This window comes from Dama dama, chromosome 9 (assembly GCF_033118175.1).
Source record: "Dama dama isolate Ldn47 chromosome 9, ASM3311817v1, whole genome shotgun sequence".
Classification (NCBI taxonomy): Eukaryota; Metazoa; Chordata; class Mammalia; order Artiodactyla; family Cervidae; genus Dama; species Dama dama.
The window spans coordinates 23,649,573-23,671,159 of record NC_083689.1 but is presented as its reverse complement, the minus strand read 5'-3'; the positions used below and the strand labels follow the sequence as shown (position 1 = coordinate 23,671,159).

General features: G+C 54.5%; 4 protein-coding genes across 7 annotated transcripts in view; 2 read left to right on the top strand and 2 right to left on the bottom strand.

The window, feature by feature from the left end:
• Positions 1 to 5,878, top strand: part of TJP3 (tight junction protein 3) — a 29,803-nt gene extending 23,925 nt beyond the window's left edge. For 2 of the 3 annotated variants that reach the window (XM_061150684.1, XM_061150683.1), the window contains exons 15-21: positions 951 to 1,046; positions 2,668 to 2,738; positions 3,180 to 3,390; positions 3,473 to 3,573; positions 3,958 to 4,245; positions 5,242 to 5,288; positions 5,650 to 5,878. In XM_061150684.1, the coding sequence (XP_061006667.1) occupies positions 951 to 1,046; positions 2,668 to 2,738; positions 3,180 to 3,390; positions 3,473 to 3,573; positions 3,958 to 4,245; positions 5,242 to 5,288; positions 5,650 to 5,752 (917 nt within the window). In that variant the 3' untranslated portion in view covers positions 5,753 to 5,878. The remainder of the gene's footprint in view (positions 1 to 950; positions 1,047 to 2,667; positions 2,739 to 3,179; positions 3,391 to 3,472; positions 3,574 to 3,957; positions 4,246 to 5,241; positions 5,289 to 5,649) is intronic. The other variant, XM_061150685.1, reaches the window with a different exon arrangement.
• Positions 5,879 to 5,956: 78 nt separating this feature from the next.
• APBA3 (amyloid beta precursor protein binding family A member 3) lies at positions 5,957 to 13,457 on the bottom strand. Of its 2 annotated transcripts, none has more exons than XM_061150680.1 (11): positions 13,320 to 13,457; positions 11,782 to 12,387; positions 11,657 to 11,696; positions 8,506 to 8,651; positions 8,299 to 8,385; positions 8,032 to 8,211; positions 7,518 to 7,697; positions 7,188 to 7,400; positions 6,505 to 6,624; positions 6,276 to 6,416; positions 5,957 to 6,185 (listed from the first exon to the last, which is right to left on the bottom strand). In XM_061150680.1, the coding sequence occupies exons 2-11, from the start codon at positions 12,358 to 12,360 to the stop codon at positions 6,114 to 6,116; spliced, it is 1,758 nt and encodes a 585-aa protein (XP_061006663.1). In that variant the 5' UTR covers positions 12,361 to 12,387; positions 13,320 to 13,457; the 3' UTR covers positions 5,957 to 6,113. The 2 variants fall into 2 exon arrangements, with proteins under 2 accessions (XP_061006663.1, XP_061006664.1); XM_061150681.1 differs by having other exon boundaries at positions 8,032 to 8,193.
• A 1,552-nt stretch (positions 13,458 to 15,009) lies between these two features.
• MRPL54 (mitochondrial ribosomal protein L54) lies at positions 15,010 to 17,018 on the top strand. The gene is made up of 3 exons (XM_061149301.1): positions 15,010 to 15,154; positions 15,841 to 16,006; positions 16,648 to 17,018. Exons 1-3 carry the CDS (start codon positions 15,037 to 15,039, stop codon positions 16,778 to 16,780), a joined length of 417 nt encoding a protein of 138 aa, XP_061005284.1. The 5' UTR covers positions 15,010 to 15,036; the 3' UTR covers positions 16,781 to 17,018.
• A 1,269-nt stretch (positions 17,019 to 18,287) lies between these two features.
• RAX2 (retina and anterior neural fold homeobox 2) lies at positions 18,288 to 20,995 on the bottom strand. Its single transcript, XM_061149300.1, has 2 exons — positions 20,465 to 20,995; positions 18,288 to 19,859 (listed from the first exon to the last, which is right to left on the bottom strand). The coding sequence occupies exons 1-2, from the start codon at positions 20,831 to 20,833 to the stop codon at positions 19,521 to 19,523; spliced, it is 708 nt and encodes a 235-aa protein (XP_061005283.1). The 5' UTR covers positions 20,834 to 20,995; the 3' UTR covers positions 18,288 to 19,520.
• Positions 20,996 to 21,587: the final 592 nt, after the last annotated feature.

Below are 21,587 nucleotides of genomic sequence, written 5' to 3'. Positions count from 1 at the left end.
CTTCCAGGGGATCTTCCCACCCCAGGGATTGAACCCATGTTTGCTGCGGCTCCCACATTGTAGAAAGATTCTTTACCACTGAGTCACCAGGGAAGCCCAGGACAAAAATACATACGCACAAAACCAGGAGATTCTTTCCCTTCCTGAGAATGTAAAAATACACCTTATCCAGATTCTGGAAGGGAAAAGATTAAGCTCTTACATATAGCCTCAGGGCAGAGGATTAAAACCAGGTGCAGAGGCTTTTAGAACAGTGGGAGGATGGGAATAGCAGGTGACCCAGAATGAGAAGGTGGCTCAGATGGTAAAGAATCTGTCTACAATAAAGGAGATCCTTGGGTTGGGAAGATTTCACTGGAGAAGGGAATGGCAACCCACTCCAGTATTCTTGCCTGGAGAATTCCATGGACAGAGGAGCCTGGTGAGCTACAAGTCCATGGGGTTGCAAAGAGTTGGACACAACTGAGCGACTCACACACAAACAGGAGAAATGGGACATAACCAGATGTGACTCTGTGCCAATAAAACTTTATTTACAAAAATAGGCAATGGACCGGATGTGGCCTGAGGGTTTTAACGGCAGTTACCAACCACTGAGTTAGCTGGATTCAGCTGCTCTAACAGACCTCAAGGGACAGCTGTATAAACAAGAAGTTTCCTTTTCTTTCAAGTAACAGTCCTAGTGTAAGAAGACAAGGAGGGCTCCTACCTTTCCATGAAGGTTACCATCCAGACGTCACTTATCATTCTGCTTGCATCCCATTGGCCAGGACACAGTCACATGGCCTCCTTTAGCTGCAAGGGAGGCAGGGAGTTGTAGTCTTTAGCTGGACAGCCATGGGCCTCACTAGATCTACTGTGGAGAAAGTGAAGAAGCAGTTGTGCAATAGGCTAGCAGTCCTTGCCACACATGGGATCCTGATTCTTGTCATTGTTTCTCTGCCCGTCAGCAAGTTTCAAGCGCCCGGTGGTGATACTGGGACCCGTGGCTGACATTGCTATGCAGAAATTGACAGCTGAGATGCCTGACAAATTTGAAATTGCAGGTGAGAAACTGGGTCCTTTAGCAACCTCACTGGTGATTTGTTTCATAGCCTTTTCCTAGAAACTTCCCTGGCGGTTCAGTGGTTAAGACTCCACCTTTCAATGTAGGAGGTATGGGTTTGATCCCTGGTACCAAGATGCCATGGGGTGTGGCAAAAATTGAAAAAAAAAAGAAACCCTTTCTCAGCCTCTGGGGTTGAGGCATCGTGGTAAGGGAGCTGCTAATGATGCAGCCTCAATCGATCTTGGCACTCTTTGCCCAGAGAGCCTCAGAATCCTTAACATGTTCACCAGGCAGTCATTGGCAATGGAGCCAATTGAACAGTTGCCAACTGTCCATTCATTAGTTTAAGACATTTGTTTATTGAGCTCTAGACACAGTGTTGAAAAAATACACAGAATTTCTGGAGGACGCCAAAAGTGAACAACTACAGAAACAATTAGGATAGGGTAGAGAATTAGCAAATTATAGCTCCTGGGCTAAATCTGGTTGTTTTTATTCAGCCTGCTAATGGAGAATGGCATTTATAAATTTAAAGTGGTTGAAAAGAAGTTAAAATAATTTTTTTTGATGATATGTGAAAAGAACTGAAAGCTATGACTTGAACAGATACTTGTACATGAAGTTTCAGCATGGTTCACACCAGCCAGAAGGTGGACAGAGCCCAAGTATCCATCAACAGGTGATGAATAAATAAAATGTGCTCCATCTATCCATGGAATATCACTCAGCCTTAAAAAAAGGAAGGAGGTTCAGACAACATGGATGGACCTTGAGGACTTGATGCTCAGTGAGAAAAGCCAGACACAAAAAGGAAAAATTTTACTCACAGGAGGTCCTAGATAAGTCAGATCCACAGAGACAGGAAGTAGATGGTGGGGCAGGAGCTCGGGGAGGGGATGGGGAGTCAGTGTTTCATGAGGACAGAGTTTCAGTTTGGGAATATGAAAAAGTTCTGGAGATGATGGTAGGGGTGGTTGCATGATACTGTGAATGTATTTAATGCCACTGAGCTGTGGACTTAAAAACAGTTAAGATGGTACATTTTATGTTACACAGATTACCACAACAAAGAGAAAAAGGCAAGGTTGTGTCCCCCTCCCTTCTAGGCACCCCAGGGCAGGGCATGCCTTCTCCCTCAGCTGCCAGGATATCTAGGAGGGCTTCCTGGAGGAAGCAGTACTTCATCTAGGGTCATAGAAGACACGTGGGGGTGGGAGAGTGGCTTCTTTTGGGTCACAGCCCAAGCAAAGGCCTAGAGCTGGGACTGAGCCTTGGAGAGTGTCTGGAGCTCAGACTCTGCACCCAGCTCCTCATGCCATTTGGTTCAGTGACTCTGAGCTGGTGACCTTATGTCCCTGAGGCTTGGTTTTCCCATCTGCCAGATGGGCCAGTAACGCCACTCCTGTTCAGGAGAAGGAGGTGAGGGTCATGTTCAAGAGGGGACCCAGTGTAGTGTCAGGCATGAGGCCAACAGGAGCTACCATTGCTGGTGTTAGGATTTCCCTCAAGGGCCATAGGGAGCCATGGTGGGTTCTTGAGAAAGGGAGGGGCAGGTAGACATGAATTTGAAGGGCCAGTGACTGCCTCCTGAAGCTGCCAGTAGCCTCTCCCCTCCACAGAGAGCGTGTCAAGGACTGAGAGCCCCTCCAAGATCATCAGACTGGACACTGTGCGGGTGATTGCGGAGAAAGTAAGCAAGGCTCTGCTGTGGGTCCCATTTCATGGATGGGGAAACTGAGGCCCAGGCCTCCAACCTGTTCTGGTCCCATGCCCCACAGATGTGATTTTTCATGGAGGCCCATTTTGGAGGCTTTTTCATGTGGAGGGCTTGAGGGGGACAGAGCCCGCCCTGTGTCATGCAGTGGCAAGCCCTGAGAAAAGGCAGAGAATCAAACTGGGGACTCTGTGCTCAAGACACTGTGACCCAGGCCAACACCAAACTCCACCCCAACATGCTGGCCTGCAGATGTGAGTGGTTTGGGGGTCCACTCTGACCTCAGACTCTTCATCTCCATCTGTTTGATTCTTCACCTGTCTCCAATGCTCTGTCTCTGGATGTGGTTTTTCTTTCCACCTCTCTGTCTCTGTCTCCTGGCCCCGCGCCACTGCCCCCGACGCTGGCCCGGCCCAGGACAAGCACGCGCTCCTGGACGTGACACCCTCAGCCATTGAGCGCCTCAACTATGTGCAGTACTACCCCATTGTGGTCTTCTGTATTCCTGAGAGCCGCACAGCCCTCAAAGCCTTGCGCCAGTGGCTGGCCCCCGCCTCCCGCCGCAGCTCCCGCCGCCTCTACGCCCAGGCCCAGAAGCTGAGGAAGTACAGCGACCACCTCTTCACAGGTGGAACGGGAGCTGAGGGTCTGGGGTGGGTGGTGGGCCCTGGCCTGAGTCTCCCAGCCATGCTGATGCCCCCTCCCTGTAGCCACCATCCCCCTGCAAGGTACGAGTGACTCCTGGTACCAAGAACTCAAGGCCATCATCCAGGAGCAGCAGACAAGGCCCATCTGGACGGCTGAGGACCAGGTACCTGGGTCAGGGGGTGGGACCTGCCTGGAGTTAGGGACTAGGGGGCGTGGCCAAGATTTGACCCTGAGGCTAGGGTCTCTGGACCTGGTTCCTGGGATGAGATGGGACTGGGGGTTGGGTTTGGGAACTGGGGTCTTCTCTGGGGGCTGGAGTCAAGACTTGGGGCTCAGTTCAGATTTGGAGGCTCTGTCTTGAATAAGGTCAATGGTGAGAACTCACCTTGGGGTCAAGAATTAAGCCTCGACTTGAGGTTGAGGACTGGAATTTGAAGGGTGGTGTCATGGGTCTGGGGTTTGGTCTCAGATCAAGGAAGTTTGGGGCTGGAGGCGGGAGTGGGGAGGGGGAAGGGTCTTGTCTCAGCCCGGCCATGTGCACCCGCAGCTGGACAGCTCCTCGGAAGACAACCTGGACCTCCCCCACCACGGCCTGGCGGACAGCTCTGCGGACCTGAGCTGCGACAGCCGGGTCAACAGCGACTACGAGACAGATGGCGAGGGCAGCGTCTACACGGACGGTGAAGGCTACACGGATGGCGAGGGTGGGCCCCACACAGACGTGGATGAGGGGCCCCGGGTGCCAGCCCTGGCCCGGTCCTCAGAGCCCGTGCTGGGGGATGAGCCCCAGATCCCGCAGGATCATGGGAGACCCTCCGGTCCCCAGGGAGCCCAGGTGACCAGAGCATGGGGGTGGTGCCAGCAAGGGTTTGGGGATGGGGCTGAGACGTGTAGGGAGCCTGTTACCCCACCCCCACCCCCGCACCCCGTCCCCCTGGATGTGAAGGAACAGAAACTTCCCTGATCACATCAGTATCTCAGACCCGCTTCTAGGATGTTTAAACCAGAGTCACTTAAAACAAATGTTTAACCTCTACATGAGTTTCCTTATCTTAGATTCAGAGATTGATGGTAGAGTCTTGACATCACAAGCTCATTGTTTATTTGGTTGTTGCTGCTGCTTTGTTTTGTATTTTTTGACCACGAGGCTTGAGGGACCTTAGTTCCTGGACCAAGGATTGAAGCCAGGCCCCCTGCAGTGGGAGCTGAGTCCTAACCACTGGACCACCAGGGAATTCCCACAAGCTTGTTGTTTAAACTGAATACACTTAGTCCAAGTCCCTCCCCATTGCCGTCAGGTATTTAACAATAACAAATATTGACTGGGCACTTATCCTCTGTGGTGCTGCCTCAGCCCCCGAGGTGCTTTTCTGTGAATTCGAGAAAGTTCTCCAGACCCTCTCTAGGGTAATGTAAAAATGTACAAATCTATGATGTCGCTGGTAGAATGGTGCTGTGGGGTTGCGCAGTGCCCAACCTGTTCAACCGTCTGTGGCAGCCTGTTTATGAGGCAGCTCTGTGCTAAGCAGTTGACACACATGAACTCATTTACGCACTCCTGACAACACGACTCTGAGGAATGTCACAGATGGGAAATCCAATTCTCCCTTTGTTGACAGGCTGGGAGGTCTCAGTCAAGGCCTTGCCCTGTCCAAATCAATTTTCTCATTTAAAATTGGGGATGGTTTCAAGACTTCTGTGGGGACGAGGAGAAAGTTTGTGGGTAGAACTGCCTGGGAAAAGGGAGGGAGGTAAGATGGGGGTGGTTACTCATCCCTATTTCTCATTCCTTGGTGGGGGTAAGGGTTAACCTTCTTTCTCCCTTTCCAAGATGGATAGCCGCCACCCACAAGGTCAACGGCGACAAGAGAGCATGAGGTAAGAGTCCCTGTACTCCACATTGGGACTGTTAACCCCTCCACCCTGGGATTTTGGGGTGCTTAGAATCAAGCTGTGCCTTTGTGGTGCTAAAGCCTCGTGGGTGAGATAGAGCCAGAGAGAGCCACTCCAAGTCCCATGCAGTCAAGGCCATGAGAATAGGAACCCTCTTCCTGGGAGGATGAGAAGGCTTCCCGAAGGAGGGGACATTGGGGCTGGGGCTTTGAAGGATGTGTAGGAGTTTGAGAGTCTTGCTCATCTCTGACTACACCCACTGTGCCTAGCCCAGAGTCAACTCAGTTAACAGTAGGTAAGTCCACACCCTCCCCACCCACAGCCTCTTCTATTTTCTGATCCCCAGGACATATGAGAGGGAAGCTCTGAGGAAAAAGTTTACACGGGCCAGAGATGTGGAGTCCTCTGATGAAGACGGCTATGACTGGGGACCAGCCACTGACCTGTGACCCCCTTCCAGGTGGCCAGCTGGCCTGTCCTCCTATTTCCTCCATGGAGCTGAGACTCAGACTCCCATACAGAACCTAGAAACCTGCCTCCCCCCACCTGGTATTTAATAGAGTATTTTCACAGCACTGGCTTCTAGTGATTTCCTGGGACAAGGGGCCACAGTCAGTGTTGTCTTTCCTCCATCGACCTCACAGACCCAGATCTGAGATTTTGCCCATTCAATAAGCTTTTAATTTTTTACATCAGAAAATAATATAGAACCAAAAACCTTTGGGACCTTGGCCAGCCGAGGAGGTTCCGCGGACGGAGTTCCAGGGCCAGCAGGGGCTAAGGCACAATGGTGGGGGTGAAGGTGGTCGATCACAGGTACACCGGCTGCTCCTGGCCTGTGAGCAGGCGGTAGGTGGCGGCGGGCATCGTCTTGATGTGGACCTGGGGGTGGAGAGGACGCAGAGGCTGCGGTTGGGCCCCTCCTACTAGACCCCGCCCACAACTGGCTCCTCCCACAAGACCCCCGCCCACCTCAATGTGGGCCTCAGTGAGCAGCTCGATGATGCGAGCGTGGGGTGTGGCCACCACACTGTGTCCATTGATCTCAATGATGCGGTGTCCCACGCGGACACCCCCACGTTCAGCGATGCCACCCCGAAGGAGGCTGCAGATCTGGGGGGAGAGGAAGGGCCACGCTGTTCAGGGGCCTGGGATTGGGGCCACCCCACCCCCTTCCCCGGTTCTTGGGCTGTGAGCTCACGATGCCATCCTCCACGCAAAAGCCCAGCTGCTCACGGACATGCGGCCGGCGGATGATGGCCGTGGTGACCGGAGGGCAGTGGACGATGCTGAGGGTCACCAGCGTCTGCGACTTCACTTCCTGTGCAAGATGGGGGCTGTTGGCTTGGCTGGGCCTTCGCGGAGGGGGCGTGGGTGGGGTACTGCCAGGCTTCTAGTCAAACTGCAGCCTCCTGGGCCTCAGTTTATCCACTCATAAGATGGAAGCTGTAGATTCTACAAGACCTCTTGAGAAGTGGTTAAGAACCCAGACCAGGGCTGGGCAGCCTAATAGTGAGAGCTGTGTCACCTCTCATCTCCCTGGGCTTCAGTTATGGTCAAAAGTGAGAGTCCAGCAGTGCCTGCAGGACAGGGTTACAGAGAGTAACACGGTGTGGACTGTGTCAGTCCTGCCCTTCTGGCCTGGCCAGGTCCCTCCCCATCTCTGGGCCTAGGTTGCCCCGTCTGGGCAACAAGGAGTCAAGACTCAAGAACACCCTTGCTGCCTCGTGGCACAGAGTCAAGGCTGTCTGCATTCCATCCTGCTCTGGCACCAGCAGGGTGTCCCTGGGCTTCTCCTCTCTGAGCCTCAGTTTCCCTAAGTGCCTGGGAGCCACGTGGCGGGGCAGAGTGGGCCTCGCAGGCCCTCCACCCTGGAGCACTCACCCGGACGGCAGCCTGACAGGCGGCCAGGGGCAGCCCCACCAGGCTGGTCCCGTTGATGGCGGTGATGCGGTCACCGATGCTAAGGGCCCCCGAGCGCTCAGCGGGGCCCCCGTGCAGCAGGTTGGCAATGACAGCAGTGGGCAGCAAGGAGCCCCATCCCGACTCCACCAGGGCCACACCTAGACCCTCGCCCCGGCGTTTCTCGATGAACACCTGCGGGGCCATGGGTGGCACTTGAGGGAAGCTTAGAAGAGGTGGGAGGGGTGGGGTGGGGGGGCACTTCAGGTCCACTCGGTGGGCTGGGGGGGGGGTGGGGCCCTGGTTGCTCACCTCCCTGCAGTTTTCGCTGTTGGAGAAGTGGTCGAGGTCCCCGTTGTGGAGGTGGCCGGGGCCCATGGCCCCCTGGCTCTGCTGGGTGCCCACCTGGCTGGGGTCGATCCCGCTTTCCCGCAGGAACTGACTGTAGGCCACGGCAAAGGCCTGGCCGATGGCCTGAGCGATGAGCTGGGCCTGTGGGGTGGGTAGCACCTCTCTGGGGGTCCTGCCTACCTCCTTCAGGTCCCCCACCAATACATTGATATTCCCAGAGCTGGCCTTTGTACCCCCAAAGCCTCTGCCTGAGAATCTAGGGGAGGGGAAGGGAGACAGGCCTGGGGCAGGGAGGGCTTGTGGAGGTGGCTGCCAGCGTCAGAGTCTTATAGGAAGGCCAGGGATATATGGCCTGGGGTCCAGAGCAGGGCGGGGATGGAAGAATGCAAGGGTGACAGAGTGGCTGGGTGGGGCTCATGGCAGGGGCCCAAGCCATGCCCCCTCACCCCCAGGACACCCAGAGCCCGCTGCTCACGTCCTCTGAGTGGAAAACATGGCAGATCATCTTGTAGAGGCGGCGGCTGTGAGGCTGGGCTGCCGGCCTATGGGCCAGGCGCCGCCGGGCCATGAGAACCAGTGTGCTGCCGATGTCAGCGATGTATGAGATGGTCTGCAGGGCGTGGTCCATCATGGCCTCCTGGCGGGAGTGGGGAGCCTGAGCTGGGTGGGCTACAGGAGCCTTGCTCGGCCCCGTCCCTTGGTGGAGCCCCCCACGCCCCAGAGACCAGGCCCAACCTGGTACCTGGGAGTCGGTCATCAGGACCTTGACCCTCTTGGTGGAGACGAACAGGTCCACCTCCGTCATGGGCTGAGTCTCCCCATCGGGGGCCTGTGGGGAGCAGGGTGGGGCATGGAGACCCCCAGAGACCCAGACTCTGACCCACCAGGCTCAGGGGGTCTCAGAGGAGCCTGCCCGCCTGCCCATCCACCCACCAGCCCAGGGCTTCACCTTGACACGGTCCATAGCCTCCTGGGCCTGCGCCATGCGCGTGCTGGGGGGTGGGTTCCGCTCAGACACCAGCTGGGTGGAGCCCAGGTACTTGGCCCCAAAAATGACACCGTCTAGGAGGTCTTCGTGGTCGCAGGGGCCGGATACTGAGGGTGACAACAGAGGTGGGTCAGCCCCCTAGAACCCCTGCCAGCTTCATCCACCCCTATGGGCTCTTCCCAGAGTCCTGGATGGTCTGGAAGCACAAAGTTCTGCTCTGCGGCTCAGCGCCTGGAGCCACGCCGGTCCACCCCCTCTGGGGTCCCAGAGCCATTCCATCAGCCAGAGCCGTGGACCAGAGGCTCGACCCTCACAGACGGAGAGCCCTCCGTCCATCTACAGCCTGGTCTGCCCAGGGCGCAAGGACTCCAGGGCTGAGCACGCAGTTTCAGGAGCAGGCTGTGGGTCTAGAACCATGGCCAGACCCAAAAACAGCTCTAGTGCCCACAGATGCCTCCACCCTGTTTCTGGAATTCCAGGAATCAGGCTTGAACCAGACAGCCTCACTCTTATGTCTAAGATGTGTGACATTCTAGAACCATGGTCAACTCCGCTGGATGGTTCAGGAATCCCAATCAATCTAGAAACAATTAGGTATGCCCACTGTTCTAGAATTCTCTCCAATCAGCCTACGACCATAGACAGCTCAACTCCATGGTCATAGAACTGTGTAGAATACAAAGAGGCAACTGTCCACATAACTCAAACTCTCATTCTATCGAGAACCCCAGGGGCTCCTGGTCCATGAGTATAGAACTCCCTGACAGGTCTCAAACCACAGAATTCTGCCAGGGATTCTAGAAACCTAGAATCAGATTTCTCCACTCTATGATTCCAAAACTTCTTAATCAAGATAGCACTGGGGGTACTTTCCCTGGTGGTCCAGTGGCTAAGACTCCATGCTCCCAATGCAGGGGGCCCTGGTTTGATCCCTGGTCAGGCAACTAGATCTCACATGCTGAAACTAAAGATCCCACATGCTGCAACGAAGACTTGGTGCAGCCAAATAAATAAACAATTTTAAAAACAGATAGCATCCAGAAGTTCTTCCAATGGTTCTACAATCCCCACAACGATTCACAACTGCAGGTACACCTGGAAATTCTAAGAATGATCTGAACAGTCCAGAAACAAACAACTCTGCTCATAGTTCTAGAACCCCCCAACCCAGCCCAGAACCTCAAAAAGCTTTGCCCACATGGCTCTAGAATTTCCTGAGTAACCTAGAGTCAGACAGGAGTGCCAGTGATTCTAGAATATTCTAACCAATAGCTATTGTTTTTTGGAAAACCACAGATGTAGGCCCTAGGGAATGAAACCACACCCCCGTGAACTTAAAGGATAGCCAGTTCTGTCCTATTGTCCTTCATGAGCTCAGCATTCCAAGACAGCAGACAACTCTGCTCTGGGGTTTCAGAGATGAACCATCCAATATGGTAGCCACCTGGCACAGGTAGGCGTTGTGCACTTGAAATGCAGCTGGTTTGGACTGAGACATGCTGTAAGTGTAAAATGTGACACTGGATTTTGAAACTCTCATATTAAAAAAAATAAAATAATTATAAAATGTTAATTGTACATTGAAATAACATTTTAAATATGTTGGGTTAACTTTAAAGTTAATTTTTTCCAGTAGTCATGTATGGATGTGAGAATTGGGCCATAAAAAAAGGCTGAGCGCTGAAGAATTGATGCCTTTGAACTGTGGTGTAGGAGGACTTTTGAGAGTCTCTTGGACAGCAAGGAGATCAAACCAGTCAATCCTAAAGGAAATCAACCCTGAATATTCATTGGAAGGACTGATGCTGAAGCTGAAACTCCAATACTTTGGCCACCTGATGTCAAGAGCCGACACATTTGAAAAGAACCCGATGCTGGGAAAGATTGAGGGCAACAGGAAAAGGGGGTGACAGAGGATGAGATAGTTGGATGGCATGACCGACTCAATGGACATGAGTTTGAGTGAACTTTGGGAGATAGTGAAGGACAGGGAAGCCTGGCATGCTGCAGTCCATGGGGTTGCAAACAGTTGGATATGACTTAGTGACTGAACAACAACAAAGTTAATTTTGAGTGGTTTTTTAATGTGGATAACTAAGAAATTTCAAGTGATATGTGGCTGGAATTGTATTTCTGCTGTATAGCTCCAGAACTTTCTGACGACTCTAGAACTGGACAGCCCTGCCCAGTTCTAGCAGAGTTCCTAATGGTCTAGAAACCAGAGATAAATTCTATTCACTCCATGGTTCTAGACTGCTCAGTTGGGAGAACTGGACAGCTCTGCTCATCATTCCAAAACGCCCTCAGCAGCCCAGGTCACATTTAACCACAGGCAAAATGCCAGGTTCTGGAACTTGCTAGGTGAATCTAGCTCCATGACTTTAGAACCTTCTTGGAAATACAAGTCCAAACCAGCACCCTTTCCCAAGATTACAGAACTTGTCCTTTGACCTAGAGCCTCAGGCAGCATGGGGGGAGAATATTCTTGAATATTCCAGGTGGCCAGAACAGTACTTCTCATGCCTTGAGGGCGGACTGGCAAACTCTTCTGCAAAAGGCCAAACAGTAATTATTTTTCCTACAGTCTCTGATGCAACTACTCAACCTGGCCTGTGGTAACAGGAAGGCTGCCACAGACAACACTTGAATGAATGGGCTTGAGTTTGTCCTGATAAAACTTTATTTGTGGATACTGAAACTTGAATTGCCTATCATTTTCACCCATCAAGAAATACTTTCAATTTTTTTCAACCATTTAAAAATGCAGATCCTCCAACTAATAAAAATAAATGAAAAAAAAAAAAATAAATAAAAATAAAAATGCAGAAGTCATCTTAGCTCACCAGACATAGCAGAAGGGCCATGGACAGTAATGTGCCAACTCTTGCTCTAGAATCAAGTGCTACAATTTGCCAAGACTGCCCTATTCATTCCAGAATATTCTCAAGACTGTCTCTCTTCTCCCAGGTATAAAGAATCTATTCAAAACCAACCTCAGGGCCTCTCTAGAAGCCACTCTTCACAGGCTAACTTTGTGCCAAATTTTGGGAACTCGGGTCGGGCTGTTCTGAAACCCCTGAGCCCCTGGGGCCAGGGTGGGCGGGACACTCACCCTCCTGGAGGGCAGGGTAGGAAGCCAGGGTCTTGGGTCTCTGGAAGAAGAGAGAAGATGGGCAGGCCTGAGTCCTCCTGCTTGGTTCCCAACAGTGGAGGCCTGGGGGGCGGGGTGAGCTCTACCTGGACACTGGTAGGTGGCTCCTCAGGAGTGACCAGAGGTGAGGTCTCCAGCCAGGGTTCCGGGGAGCTGTTGGAGCTCCTGTCCTCATCCTGCTCAGCAGAGGCTCCCTCCGTCCACTCCTGGGGGCCAGTGTCCTCTTCTGGGTCCTCAGGGGGCTGCAACAGGCGAGGAGCAGGGTCCGGAGGAGGTTCCTGGGGACCCGGCAAGGAAGGAGGGCCCTCATCTTGTTGCAAGAGACTCAGCAAGTCTTCCCGATCAGCCTCAGCAGACAAGAGCCCATGGGCATCAGCCATGTCCTGTGGGGCCAGGCCATGGCCGGTGGCAATGTGCAGGGGGCACGGGGATCCATCTGGGGACAGGCCCACCAGGTCACCTGGCAGAGCTTCAAATTGTTGCACCAGATCCTGAATATTTAGCCCATCAAGTTCCATCTGACTCAGGCTGCCAGAGCCTCCTGGTGTGGGGTCCCACTGGCAATCACGGGTGAGGTCCTGAGAGGGCAAAAGTGTGTCCCTGGGCTCTTCCAAGTCCATGGCTGGAGGTCCTGGAGGGGGTTGGGAGGCTGTCAGGAATTCCATGCCTGGACCCTGGGCTCAAGCCAGCATCTGAAAGGGAGATTCAAAAATTAGATTTTCTGGGCTTCCCTAGTGGCTCAGTGGTAAAGAATCAGCCTGTCAACGCAGGAGACATGGGTTTCGATCCCCGATCTGGGAAGATCCCACATGCCATGGAGTAATTGAGCCCAGTGGACCACAACTATTGAGTTTGTGCTCTACAGCCCGGGAGCCACAACTACTGGAGCCCCTGCGTTGTAGAGCCCAAGCCACCACAATGAGAAGCCCATGCACCTCAGCTCAAGAGCAGCCCCTACTCTACACCACTAGAGAAAAGTCCATGCAGTAATGAAGACCCACAGCACAATAAAAAAAAAAGATGAGATTTTTCAGCTGCCAACTTGGTACTAGGATCTAGCCTGGTAAATGTTCATAAAAAACACATAATTTAATCCCCACCATACCCTGCAAGGAAGATTCTGCCATGATCCTCATTTTACAGGGGAGGAAGTCGAGGTGTAGAATCAGCAGTTGTTAAGGCAGTGGCTTCCTGGGCTCCAAACCCCAGGGGATTCTCCTGTGCCCGACTCCCCAGACCTTCCCCTCCCACCCGTGAACCCCGTAAACCCCAGCCCTGATTCTTCCAAGTGTTCCTTCCCCGGGATGTGCGACCCAGGCTGGAGACACACTTTGACTACCCAGACCCGACAGGTGTCCAAGACTTCAGATCCAGAACTTCAGACTAAATACTAGAGTTCCAAGATGCCAGAAAGCAGACTCACCTCAAAATCTCCAATTCCACATTCAAGATCAACCCCAGACTCAGACCTGGACCTCAGACCCAGCCTGAAGACACAAACTTGAGCCTAAAGCTGAGAGTTAAGACCCGAGTCCTCTCGAGGACCCCAGATTCAAGACTTCAGACCCGTGACCTCAGATGCTGGCTCCAGACCTCTCTATGCCCCGCCGGGACACTCACTTACCAAACCGAGGTGGTCTCAACCCGCGGGCCGCCGAGACCCCGCAGCTAAGCTGGTACAGTGCTTTCAGTGACCGCCGCCTGCCAATTCCTGCCAATTCCGCCGCCGCTTCCAGATCCGCGCAGCGTTCCTGGATCACTGGGCATGCGCATTCCCGCTGGGCTTGCTGGGAAATGTAGTTCTTGCAGACAACCTCGCCGGCGCAGGGGCTCCAGGTGTGTGGACCACGAGTTCGAATTCCAAGCCTTCATTTACTCGGCGTGAAAGCTCCGACAGGCTTCTGAGCCTATTTCCTCAACTGCAAAGTGCGGTTAAAAATCACTGCTTGACTGCTACCTCTTTGGTCATTATTCTAAGGGATAGCAGATGGGAAGAAATGGGACTGGAAAAATACTAAAGGCGCATGAGAGAGAGACTTTCTGACTGCAGGGGTGCCAGAAGCGGCACGGGGAACAGATTGCATACAGGCTTTCGGCTTGGCGGAATGGCTCGGTTATGCTTAACTTTATTTCCCTGAGCTTCCGGCTTCCTCAGTTGTAAATTGGGGATAGTAGTGCATGCGTGCGTGCTCAATTGCTGAGTTGTGTTTGACTGCGACCCTATGGACTGTAGCTGGCCAGGCTCCTCTGTCCATGGGATTTCCCAGGCGAGAATACTGGAATGGGTTGCCATTTCCTTCTCTAGGGATCTTCTTGACGAACCCGCGTCTCCTGGGTTGGCAGGCCGGTTCTTTACGGCTGAGCCACCAGGGAAGCCCACACCTACCTCCTAATTAAACGAAATCGAGCTGGGTGCAGATTTAGCAGTAGGGCTGGAAAATATCGAGTCTAGTAAGTGTTAGCTTTTATTACTTCTAGGTTTTCAGTAATTTAGCTACTGAGAAGAATCCAGTGTCAGAACCTGGAGAAATATTTCACTTTGAAAAGTTGATTTAAACGTACTTCTTTTTCTCTTGTGTAGACCCGCTTTGTGGAAAATTAATTGGCTTAGGATAGCCAAACCCTTATTTATCACCTGTTGCATGTGATGACTTTCGAAAGTTTGAGGGCCATTGGCTACATGGGTATAACTTATAGGGTGGTAGGACTTTTTAATGTAATGCTAACAAGTTTTCTCCCCCCTGATCCCGGAGGCTTTATTTTAGTTTTTAAACGCCATATGTAATCTGTGGTCCACAAAATTGGGAGCGAGAGACCTGAAACAGACCTGCTATAAATTTAACGGTTACATAATCCCCTATCCAAGGCTTCCCAGGTGGCGCTAGTAGTAGAGAATCCGCTTGCCAATGCAAGAGACCCAGGTTTGATCCCTGGGTTCAGGAAGGTGCCCTAGAGAAGGAAATACTCCGGTATTCGTGCTTGGGAAAAATCCCATTTTTTTCCACTCCCAGACAGAGGAGCCTGGTGGACTACAGTCCCTGGGGTCGCAGAGTTGGACCCGATTGAGCACACACAGTTGCTTGTTGAATACAATCAGGAATGTATAAAAGTGTGATAAATAGGTGATATAACTGAAGGGCAAGAGGTCAATGAAACATCCTTTGAAAGTCGCTTTTTCCCCTAACTAGGGATAGCTATAAAAGTTTAAAGAAATCACAATAAAGATATGCCTACCGCTGGAATACTACATTTCCCATAAATCTCTAGGGGCCTACAACTCCCAATCCCTCGGCCGCTGACGTCTTCCGGAAACGTGCACGTGCACGTTGCCAGCATACGTCATGGCGGCTAGACTCCTCTTCGGTGCTACCCGGAGCTGGACCGGCTGGCGGGCCTGGGAGCTTCCAGACCGCGCGGCTTCTGTAAGACTACATGTACGCGATTATGCCAAGAGACCGGGTAAGCTGGCTTAAGAGAGACCAAAATGAGAATAGTGGGGACATTAGGGAGTTCGTAGTGCGCAAGCGCTAGTCGGGAGGCGCATCCTAGTATGAGCGCGCAAGCGTAGAGGCAGCTAAGCGCGGCTGTTTGCGCAGGCGCAGTGTGAGGTAACTAGGGTGCGGTTGGACTCTGTGCGCAGGCACAAGGTTGGTGGGTGGGGGTGTGGGTGTGGGAGTGGTTAGGGGGAAGAACTTGAACTTGGGTCCCTAGCACGTTTCTGCGTCCGAGAGTCACCTTTTTAGCAAATTACCACCAGAAATTCGGACCATATGGGCATCTAAGTATTAAAGCCAAAACAAGATTTAAATTTTTTTCTGGATGCAGCGTTGCCTGATCTCCCTTGTTGAAAGGAGGGACTTGGCAAACGAAACATGAGGTTTTAAAGACACACGGCAGCCGGCGGAGATTTTCTTCGTGAGATAAACAGAAGGAATGAAAATGGAATTGAAAAGGAATGAATTTAGTTACTGTGAATAGCAGTGTCATTTAATGTAGTGCCCGTGAATATCAATGTCATTTAATGCAGTGCCCGTGTCCCAGTTAAAATCATTTTGAGAACAGTACACGGGGTGCAGCTGGAGCAGAAAGGGAAGGCTGGCCTCCCGAGGGTGTAGCTGGGCTGACATAACTCTCCTCCACTGCAGTTTTTAAGGGGGGCAAAGGCGGCAAAGGTGCTGCGGTGGGAGAGACCCTGAAGGACCCTGAGGTGTGTACAGACCCAGTCCGGCTCACCACGCACGCCATGGGTGTCAACATCTACAAGGAGGGCCAGGATGTGGTCCTGAAGCCGGATTCCGAGTACCCCGAGTGGTGAGTGAGTGGGTCAGGGCTGGGTGAGGACGGCCTGGGGGATCCCATCTGAGATTTCAGGAGGGCTTCCCTGGGGAGTTGGTGGGTAAGTTAAGACCTGAGTGGATGGCCAGAGCTTCAGAGGCAGTGGGAACAGCCAGTGCAAAGGCCCTGTGCACAACTGCACCTGGTTTGTACGTGGATAGCAAGGGGCAAGGTGGAGGGTAGGGGAAGACAGGGAGGAACCTGGTGGAGCCTGGCTGTCGGGGGCTGCAGGGGGAATTTTGCTCTTGGCTCTGTGAGCAGTGGTAGGATGCGGAAGCCATCACCATGTGCCCATCCTTCAAACTGGGTAAGGTTTAGAAAGGTTGAGTGAGGGGGTGGGGAGGCCTTACAGGCGGGCAGCGCAGCACAGACGATGGCCAGGAGGCAGAAGGCTTGGCGTGTGCCTACTTCAGATCCCAGAGCCACTGGGATTGGGGCGCCCCCTGTTCCACAGCCCGGGAGCTGGCTCATGGTGGGGAGGGACCGCCCTGAGGTCAGCTGGCCACCAAGGGATCTGGTACTGCTGCAGCCTGTGCCCAAGGTGTCTGGGATGGGATAGGGGAGCCATGGGGAAGGGGACTACTCTGTAACCCCGACTCCCACCCACTTTCCATCAGGCTGTTCCAGATGAATGTGGGCCCCCCCAAGAAGCTGGAGGAGCTGGACCCAGAGACCCGGGAGTACTGGCGGCTGCTCCGGAAACACAACATCTGGCGCCACAACCGGCTGAGCAAGAACCAGAAGTTCTAGCTGGGGAGGGCCAGAGCTCTCTAAAAGGACACTGACCCTCCAAGGACCTGGAGGAGACAGGACAGATTGCAGGGTGGGGGGGAGTTGGTACCTCCCCCAGCCTGCCCCCAGGACTTTTTATTTTCTGGAGAAGCAGACGTTTCTGAGAACAGAGGAGAATACCCCCTCACTGGGGTTGCCCCCAGGGTGAGACTAAATCAGGGCCCTGGGAACTAATAAAGCCTTCTGGGGACAATTATCGGCAGGCCCTGGATGTCGCTGAGTGTCCTGTGATATCGGGGTCAGGAGGGACTTGGGACAGGCAGTGGGGGGCTGAGCACTTCAGGCCCAGTGGTTCTATGGCCCAGCTTTCACCCTCAGTGATTGCTGGGGATCTGCAGGTCCATCTTCACCTCCCAGCCTCGTTGAGCTTCTCACCCTGATTCCTGGAATTCCTAGCATTGCCCAAGAGGCCCCAACCTCTGTCCTTGAGGGGGAGATTTTTTGAGCCAAGCTTCCCTGGATTGCAGTGGACTTGGACTCATACCCGAGCCACATCATCCAGAGCAAAAGAGTCTTTGTGAGCTTCAGGAATGGAAATGTCCAGGGCTAGGCATGGCTGGATCCAGGTGCTTCAGCATTCAGCTATGAGGTTCTCTCCATCTCTTGGTCCTTTTAACTCCAGTGGGTAGGTCCTTTTACCCCTTGGGTAGGGGTTTCTCCAGGACTTCTGACTGACATCCCATCCCATCCCCAGTTCAGCAAACCCAACCAGAGGGAAGGGACTTCTCTTTCCTTTTTGCCAGGGTCACAGGCGTTATCTTTGTTGGCCAGTCACCTGAGCCAAGGAACCTGGGCCTACCCACCATCCTTCTGTCCACCCCACTGGTGCCCACCAGCTTAGAGGAGGCTGAAGGACACACACACACACAGTGCCAGGGCCCACTCCCAGTGGTACAGCCATGCCCCCTCCTGGGTAGATACCTGGGTTTGGGGTGGCCTACGCTGCTTAGGGGGCTGGACCAGGGCTCTCTCACCCTCCAAACTCCTCCAGAGCTGGGCGGGTTGGGCGGGTGGGGCGGGGCAGGGTCCCTGAGGCTAATTCTGTCTGGTCCCAGGAAAACGAGAGCCCTCATCCTCTTAGGAGGACTCTGCCAAGCGGATTACTGCTCACCTGCCCTCCCTGCAGCCCGCGCTGAGCGGGCGCATCATCCCCACCATCCTGCGCAGGTCCCCACAGCTGAGTGAAAACCCAAGTTGTAATGGCCACTGGCTTCCTGGCTGCTCCTCCAACACGGCAGGCGTGGTGCTTTCCTGGGCCCTCTGCCTGGGTCTCTCTCCGCCCCCACCATGTCCTCAGGGCTCCCTCTTTACCTCCAGACCTTTGCTCTGATGGTGCTGACCACCATATTAAACTGCAGCCCTGCCACATGCTCCCGATCACCCTTCCTGGCTTTATTTTTCTCCCAAGCACTTAACCACCAGCAGGTGTTTCATGTTTTACTTATTTATTTTTAAAAGTAGGGCTCTGGTCTCTCTCCCACTGGAGTGGCAGCTCCAGGAGGGCAGGGGTTTTTCTCTGCTTTGTTCACTGTTGTGTCCTCGTAAGTTGGAACAGGTGGATGAATGATTGGGATGGTTGGCCTGGCTGCTGCAGCGTAAAGAGCACAGGGGCCATGGGGGTTCACATGGAGGTGCCCTCTCAGATGGGAGGTGAGCAGGCCAGCTGAGAGTGGCCTGGAAGCGACATTCCTGGAATTTCCTAGCACCTGTGGTCACTTCCTGGCCAGAGCCTGGAGCGAGTGGGGTGCTGCCACGTCCCCCCCACCATACACTCTCCTATCCTGACTCATCCCATCCCACAGGGAGGTGCCCTGACATGTGGGCACTTGGGCCACACACCCCCAGCCCAGCCAGCCTCCTTGTCCTGGAGTCCAGCTGAACCCCGGCAGGGGTGGCCATCATGCCTTTGTGAACCCTGGGGGGACGTGGTAGGACACAACAAATGCTTGTCTTGCTACCAGGGCCCCAGCCCCATCTCAGTGGGCTGGGAGATGTGATGGGGGCTGTGGTTGATGGGGAGACAAGCCACACTCTGATAACGGGGGAGCAAAGATCAACTGTTCACCCCGTGTCAGCTGCTTCTACCTGGGAGTGCCCTGTTAGCACCCAGCCTGGGTCCTAGGTGCCTGGGGTGATGGAGTCAGGCAATGAGCTTAAAAAGAGCTCCACCCCTTACTGGCTCTGTGGCCTCAGGAAACTGGCTATCCCTCTCTGGGCCTCAGTTTCTTCCCCTGTAACATGGGGCTGATGGCCATGCCACCTTGGGGTAAAGTGATGGGCATGCTGGAAGCGCACAGTCAAAGGGGGCAGTTGAATGTGAACTGCTGCAGCTGTTACTTGTTATCTCTCAGGGCGGCCCTGCTGTTGAAAGATTAGAAGCAGGCAGAAGGATTTAGAACCATCAACTCAGAATTAACATCCCTGTGGCTCCTGGTTACAGCCTTAGAGTCTTAAGAACCTCAGAATCCACCCCACACACGCCCATTTGACTGATGGGGAGACTGAAGCCCCAAGAGGGCACCAGCTCCCTGGAGACCAGGCCAGGGACCCCCACCCTGGCTGGGCACCTCTGGCTGCCACCTTTAAGTCAGGTGCCAGTTAAACCTGCAAGGCAGGGTAAGTAGGTGGTGGTGGGTGGGGGACTTGGTGTGGGTGGCCATGGACAGGCTGAGCAGGAGGGGCTGGGCAGACACCAGGCTCAGGCTGACGGCCAGGCCCTGTCCAGAGCCTGCACGTGCTCCTTGGCCAGCAGCCGCAGGGAACCCTCCTCCAGGGTGAAGCCGTCCATGAAGGCTGGACTGAAGGCGTGGGGCCCAAAGGAGCCCTGCAACCCTGGGCCCGAGCCCAGGAGGCGTGGGAGGGCTGGCACAGCTGGGGGCCCTGGGCCCAGCCAGGGCTCCAAGGACAGTGGCATGGTGGGAGGGCGGGCAAAGGGCAGTGCTGGGGCCTCGGGGAGTCTTGGGGCTGCCATGGCCCCGGAGCCTGACTCCAGACGCTCCTGGCGGCGCCACTTGGCCCGGCGGTTCTGGAACCACACCTGGAGGCAGCAAGAGAGGTGCTCCCATGTAAGAGGTGGCTGGCAGGTGCCAGGCAAGGCCGCTCTCCCTCCCTGGGCCTCCCAGCCCCTCAGCGTTCTGCCTGCTCTCTGACATGATTCCTACCCCTTGCAATGCCAACATTACCTACCCCGAGGAGACGGCTGTTCTGAGAGCAAGATCTTTGCCTCTTGGCCCCCATTAGATCATTCCTGAAGCCTTCTGAGTCCAGGTTCTCCTTGCCTTTCCCTTTGCCCAGGCCCCCTCAGGCTCCTCAGCGTCCTGCCTGGTCTACCTTGGGCCTCAGCATGAAGTTCCAGCCACTGAGTTTGGCATTTGAGGGGCTTCACCAGCTTTCTCTGCCTCCCCTTCCACCCTCCTCAACATGGAGCTCAGTAGAAATGCCTCCAATTTAACTCCTGCACATCTTTGCACTCATTGTTCTGGATGCCTAGAGAAATGCCCTTTCTCCTTGGTAGCTGGCACACTCCTACTCAAACGTGAAGGCCCCAGTCCCACGTCCCCTCCTCTGGGAAGCCTTGCCCTGCCCTGGGAAGGTCCGTCTCTGGCACCGGCTGCCTCCGGGGGCGGTTGGGGGCACCCTCACCTGCACGCGCACCTCGGGCAGGTGCACCTTGGCTGCCAGCTCCTCACGGCTGTAAACATCCGGGTAGTGGGAAGCCTCGAACGCCCGCTCCAGCTGGTGCAGCTGGTAGGTGGTAAAGGTTGTGCGGTTCCTCCGGTGCTTCTTCTTGGGGGCCTCCTCTCCGGGCCCTGGCCCCCCACCCTCCGCCGCTTGCCCCTCACCTGGGCTCAGGAACATGGCTCCTCTTTGCCCCCACCTGGCGGGAAGGCAGCAGGACAGATGGCGGTGAGACAGGGGAGGGACCCCCCCGCCCCTTGCCGGATCTGGGGTCAGATATGGAGGGGCTTCTCCCTCCACTGGGTCCGGCGTTCCCTCTGCCTCTCTGTGCATCTCAGGTGACCTCCCTCTGACTCCACTTCCTCCTCTCCGATGATTTTTCTATTTCTCTTTCCCTCTGCAGCTCCCTGTCTCTTTTGTCTCTGTGTCTGTGACCCCCAGGAAGGTAGGATCTGGGCCACTGCCCTAAGGAACACTTCCTTAGCCCCCAGCTCTCCACCCTGGCGGGCTGTCTGTGCTCCCACCTCCCTCGCAGGCCCACCCGTGCCCACCTCCCAGTGCGCACTGCTCCCGGCAGCCCCTCCAACAGCCCCCGTGGGCCCGGTGCTGTCTGCTGCTGGCCTGGCCCGGCCTATCCAGACCCAAGGGGGTTGGGGTCGGGCGGGGAGGAGGATTAGCGAGGTGATTAACTGAGGGGGCCCCTCCCGCCCAGGCGCTGGTCGCTCTGAGCCACAGAGGCAGTGCCGGGCAGCAGGGCACCGTTAGCCTGGGTCTGCCACACCTTGCTCTAGAACCTAAACAAGAGCCTCCCCCTCCCCGGGCCTCAGTTTCCCAGCTGTAAAATGGCAGCAACAGGACTTCCTACCCCGTGGGACTCTCACAGGGACTCAGTGAGCTGATGAAGGAGTACATTGATGGAATGACCAACGGTGAGAGCTTAGTGAGCACTCACTAAACGGGCCGCTGTCAACTGCTTTTGTTGCCGTCTGGAGTGAGAAGAAGAGCCTCTCAGATTCACAGATGCCACGGGGAGTTGGGGAAGCTGAAGTCCCCAGAGGTGAAGGTAATTCCAGTCGGTTCCCCTGGG

Bases quoted from the DNA above. Each gene is read 5' to 3' on its own strand.
- APBA3 (XM_061150680.1), bottom strand. From the start codon at position 12,360: ATGGAATTCCTGACAGCCTCCCAACCCCCTCCAGGACCTCCAGCCATG. The intron at 11,697-11,781 runs GTAGAGCTCACC...CTCTTCTTCCAG, and splicing joins AGCCACCTACCAGTGTCCAG to AGACCCAAGACCCTGGCTTC. The intron at 6,186-6,275 runs GTGGGCGGGGGT...CTCCACCCCCAG, and splicing joins TCACTGAGGCCCACATTGAG to GTCCACATCAAGACGATGCC.
- MRPL54 (XM_061149301.1), top strand. From the start codon at position 15,037: ATGGCGGCTAGACTCCTCTTCGGTGCTACCCGGAGCTGGACCGGCTGG. The intron at 15,155-15,840 runs GTAAGCTGGCTT...CCTCCACTGCAG, and splicing joins CGATTATGCCAAGAGACCGG to TTTTTAAGGGGGGCAAAGGC. The intron at 16,007-16,647 runs GTGAGTGAGTGG...ACTTTCCATCAG, and splicing joins GATTCCGAGTACCCCGAGTG to GCTGTTCCAGATGAATGTGG.
- RAX2 (XM_061149300.1), bottom strand. From the start codon at position 20,833: ATGCACAGAGAGGCAGAGGGAACGCCGGACCCAGTGGAGGGAGAAGCC. The intron at 19,860-20,464 runs GTGAGGGTGCCC...TGCTGCCTCCAG, and splicing joins TGCCCGAGGTGCGCGTGCAG to GTGTGGTTCCAGAACCGCCG.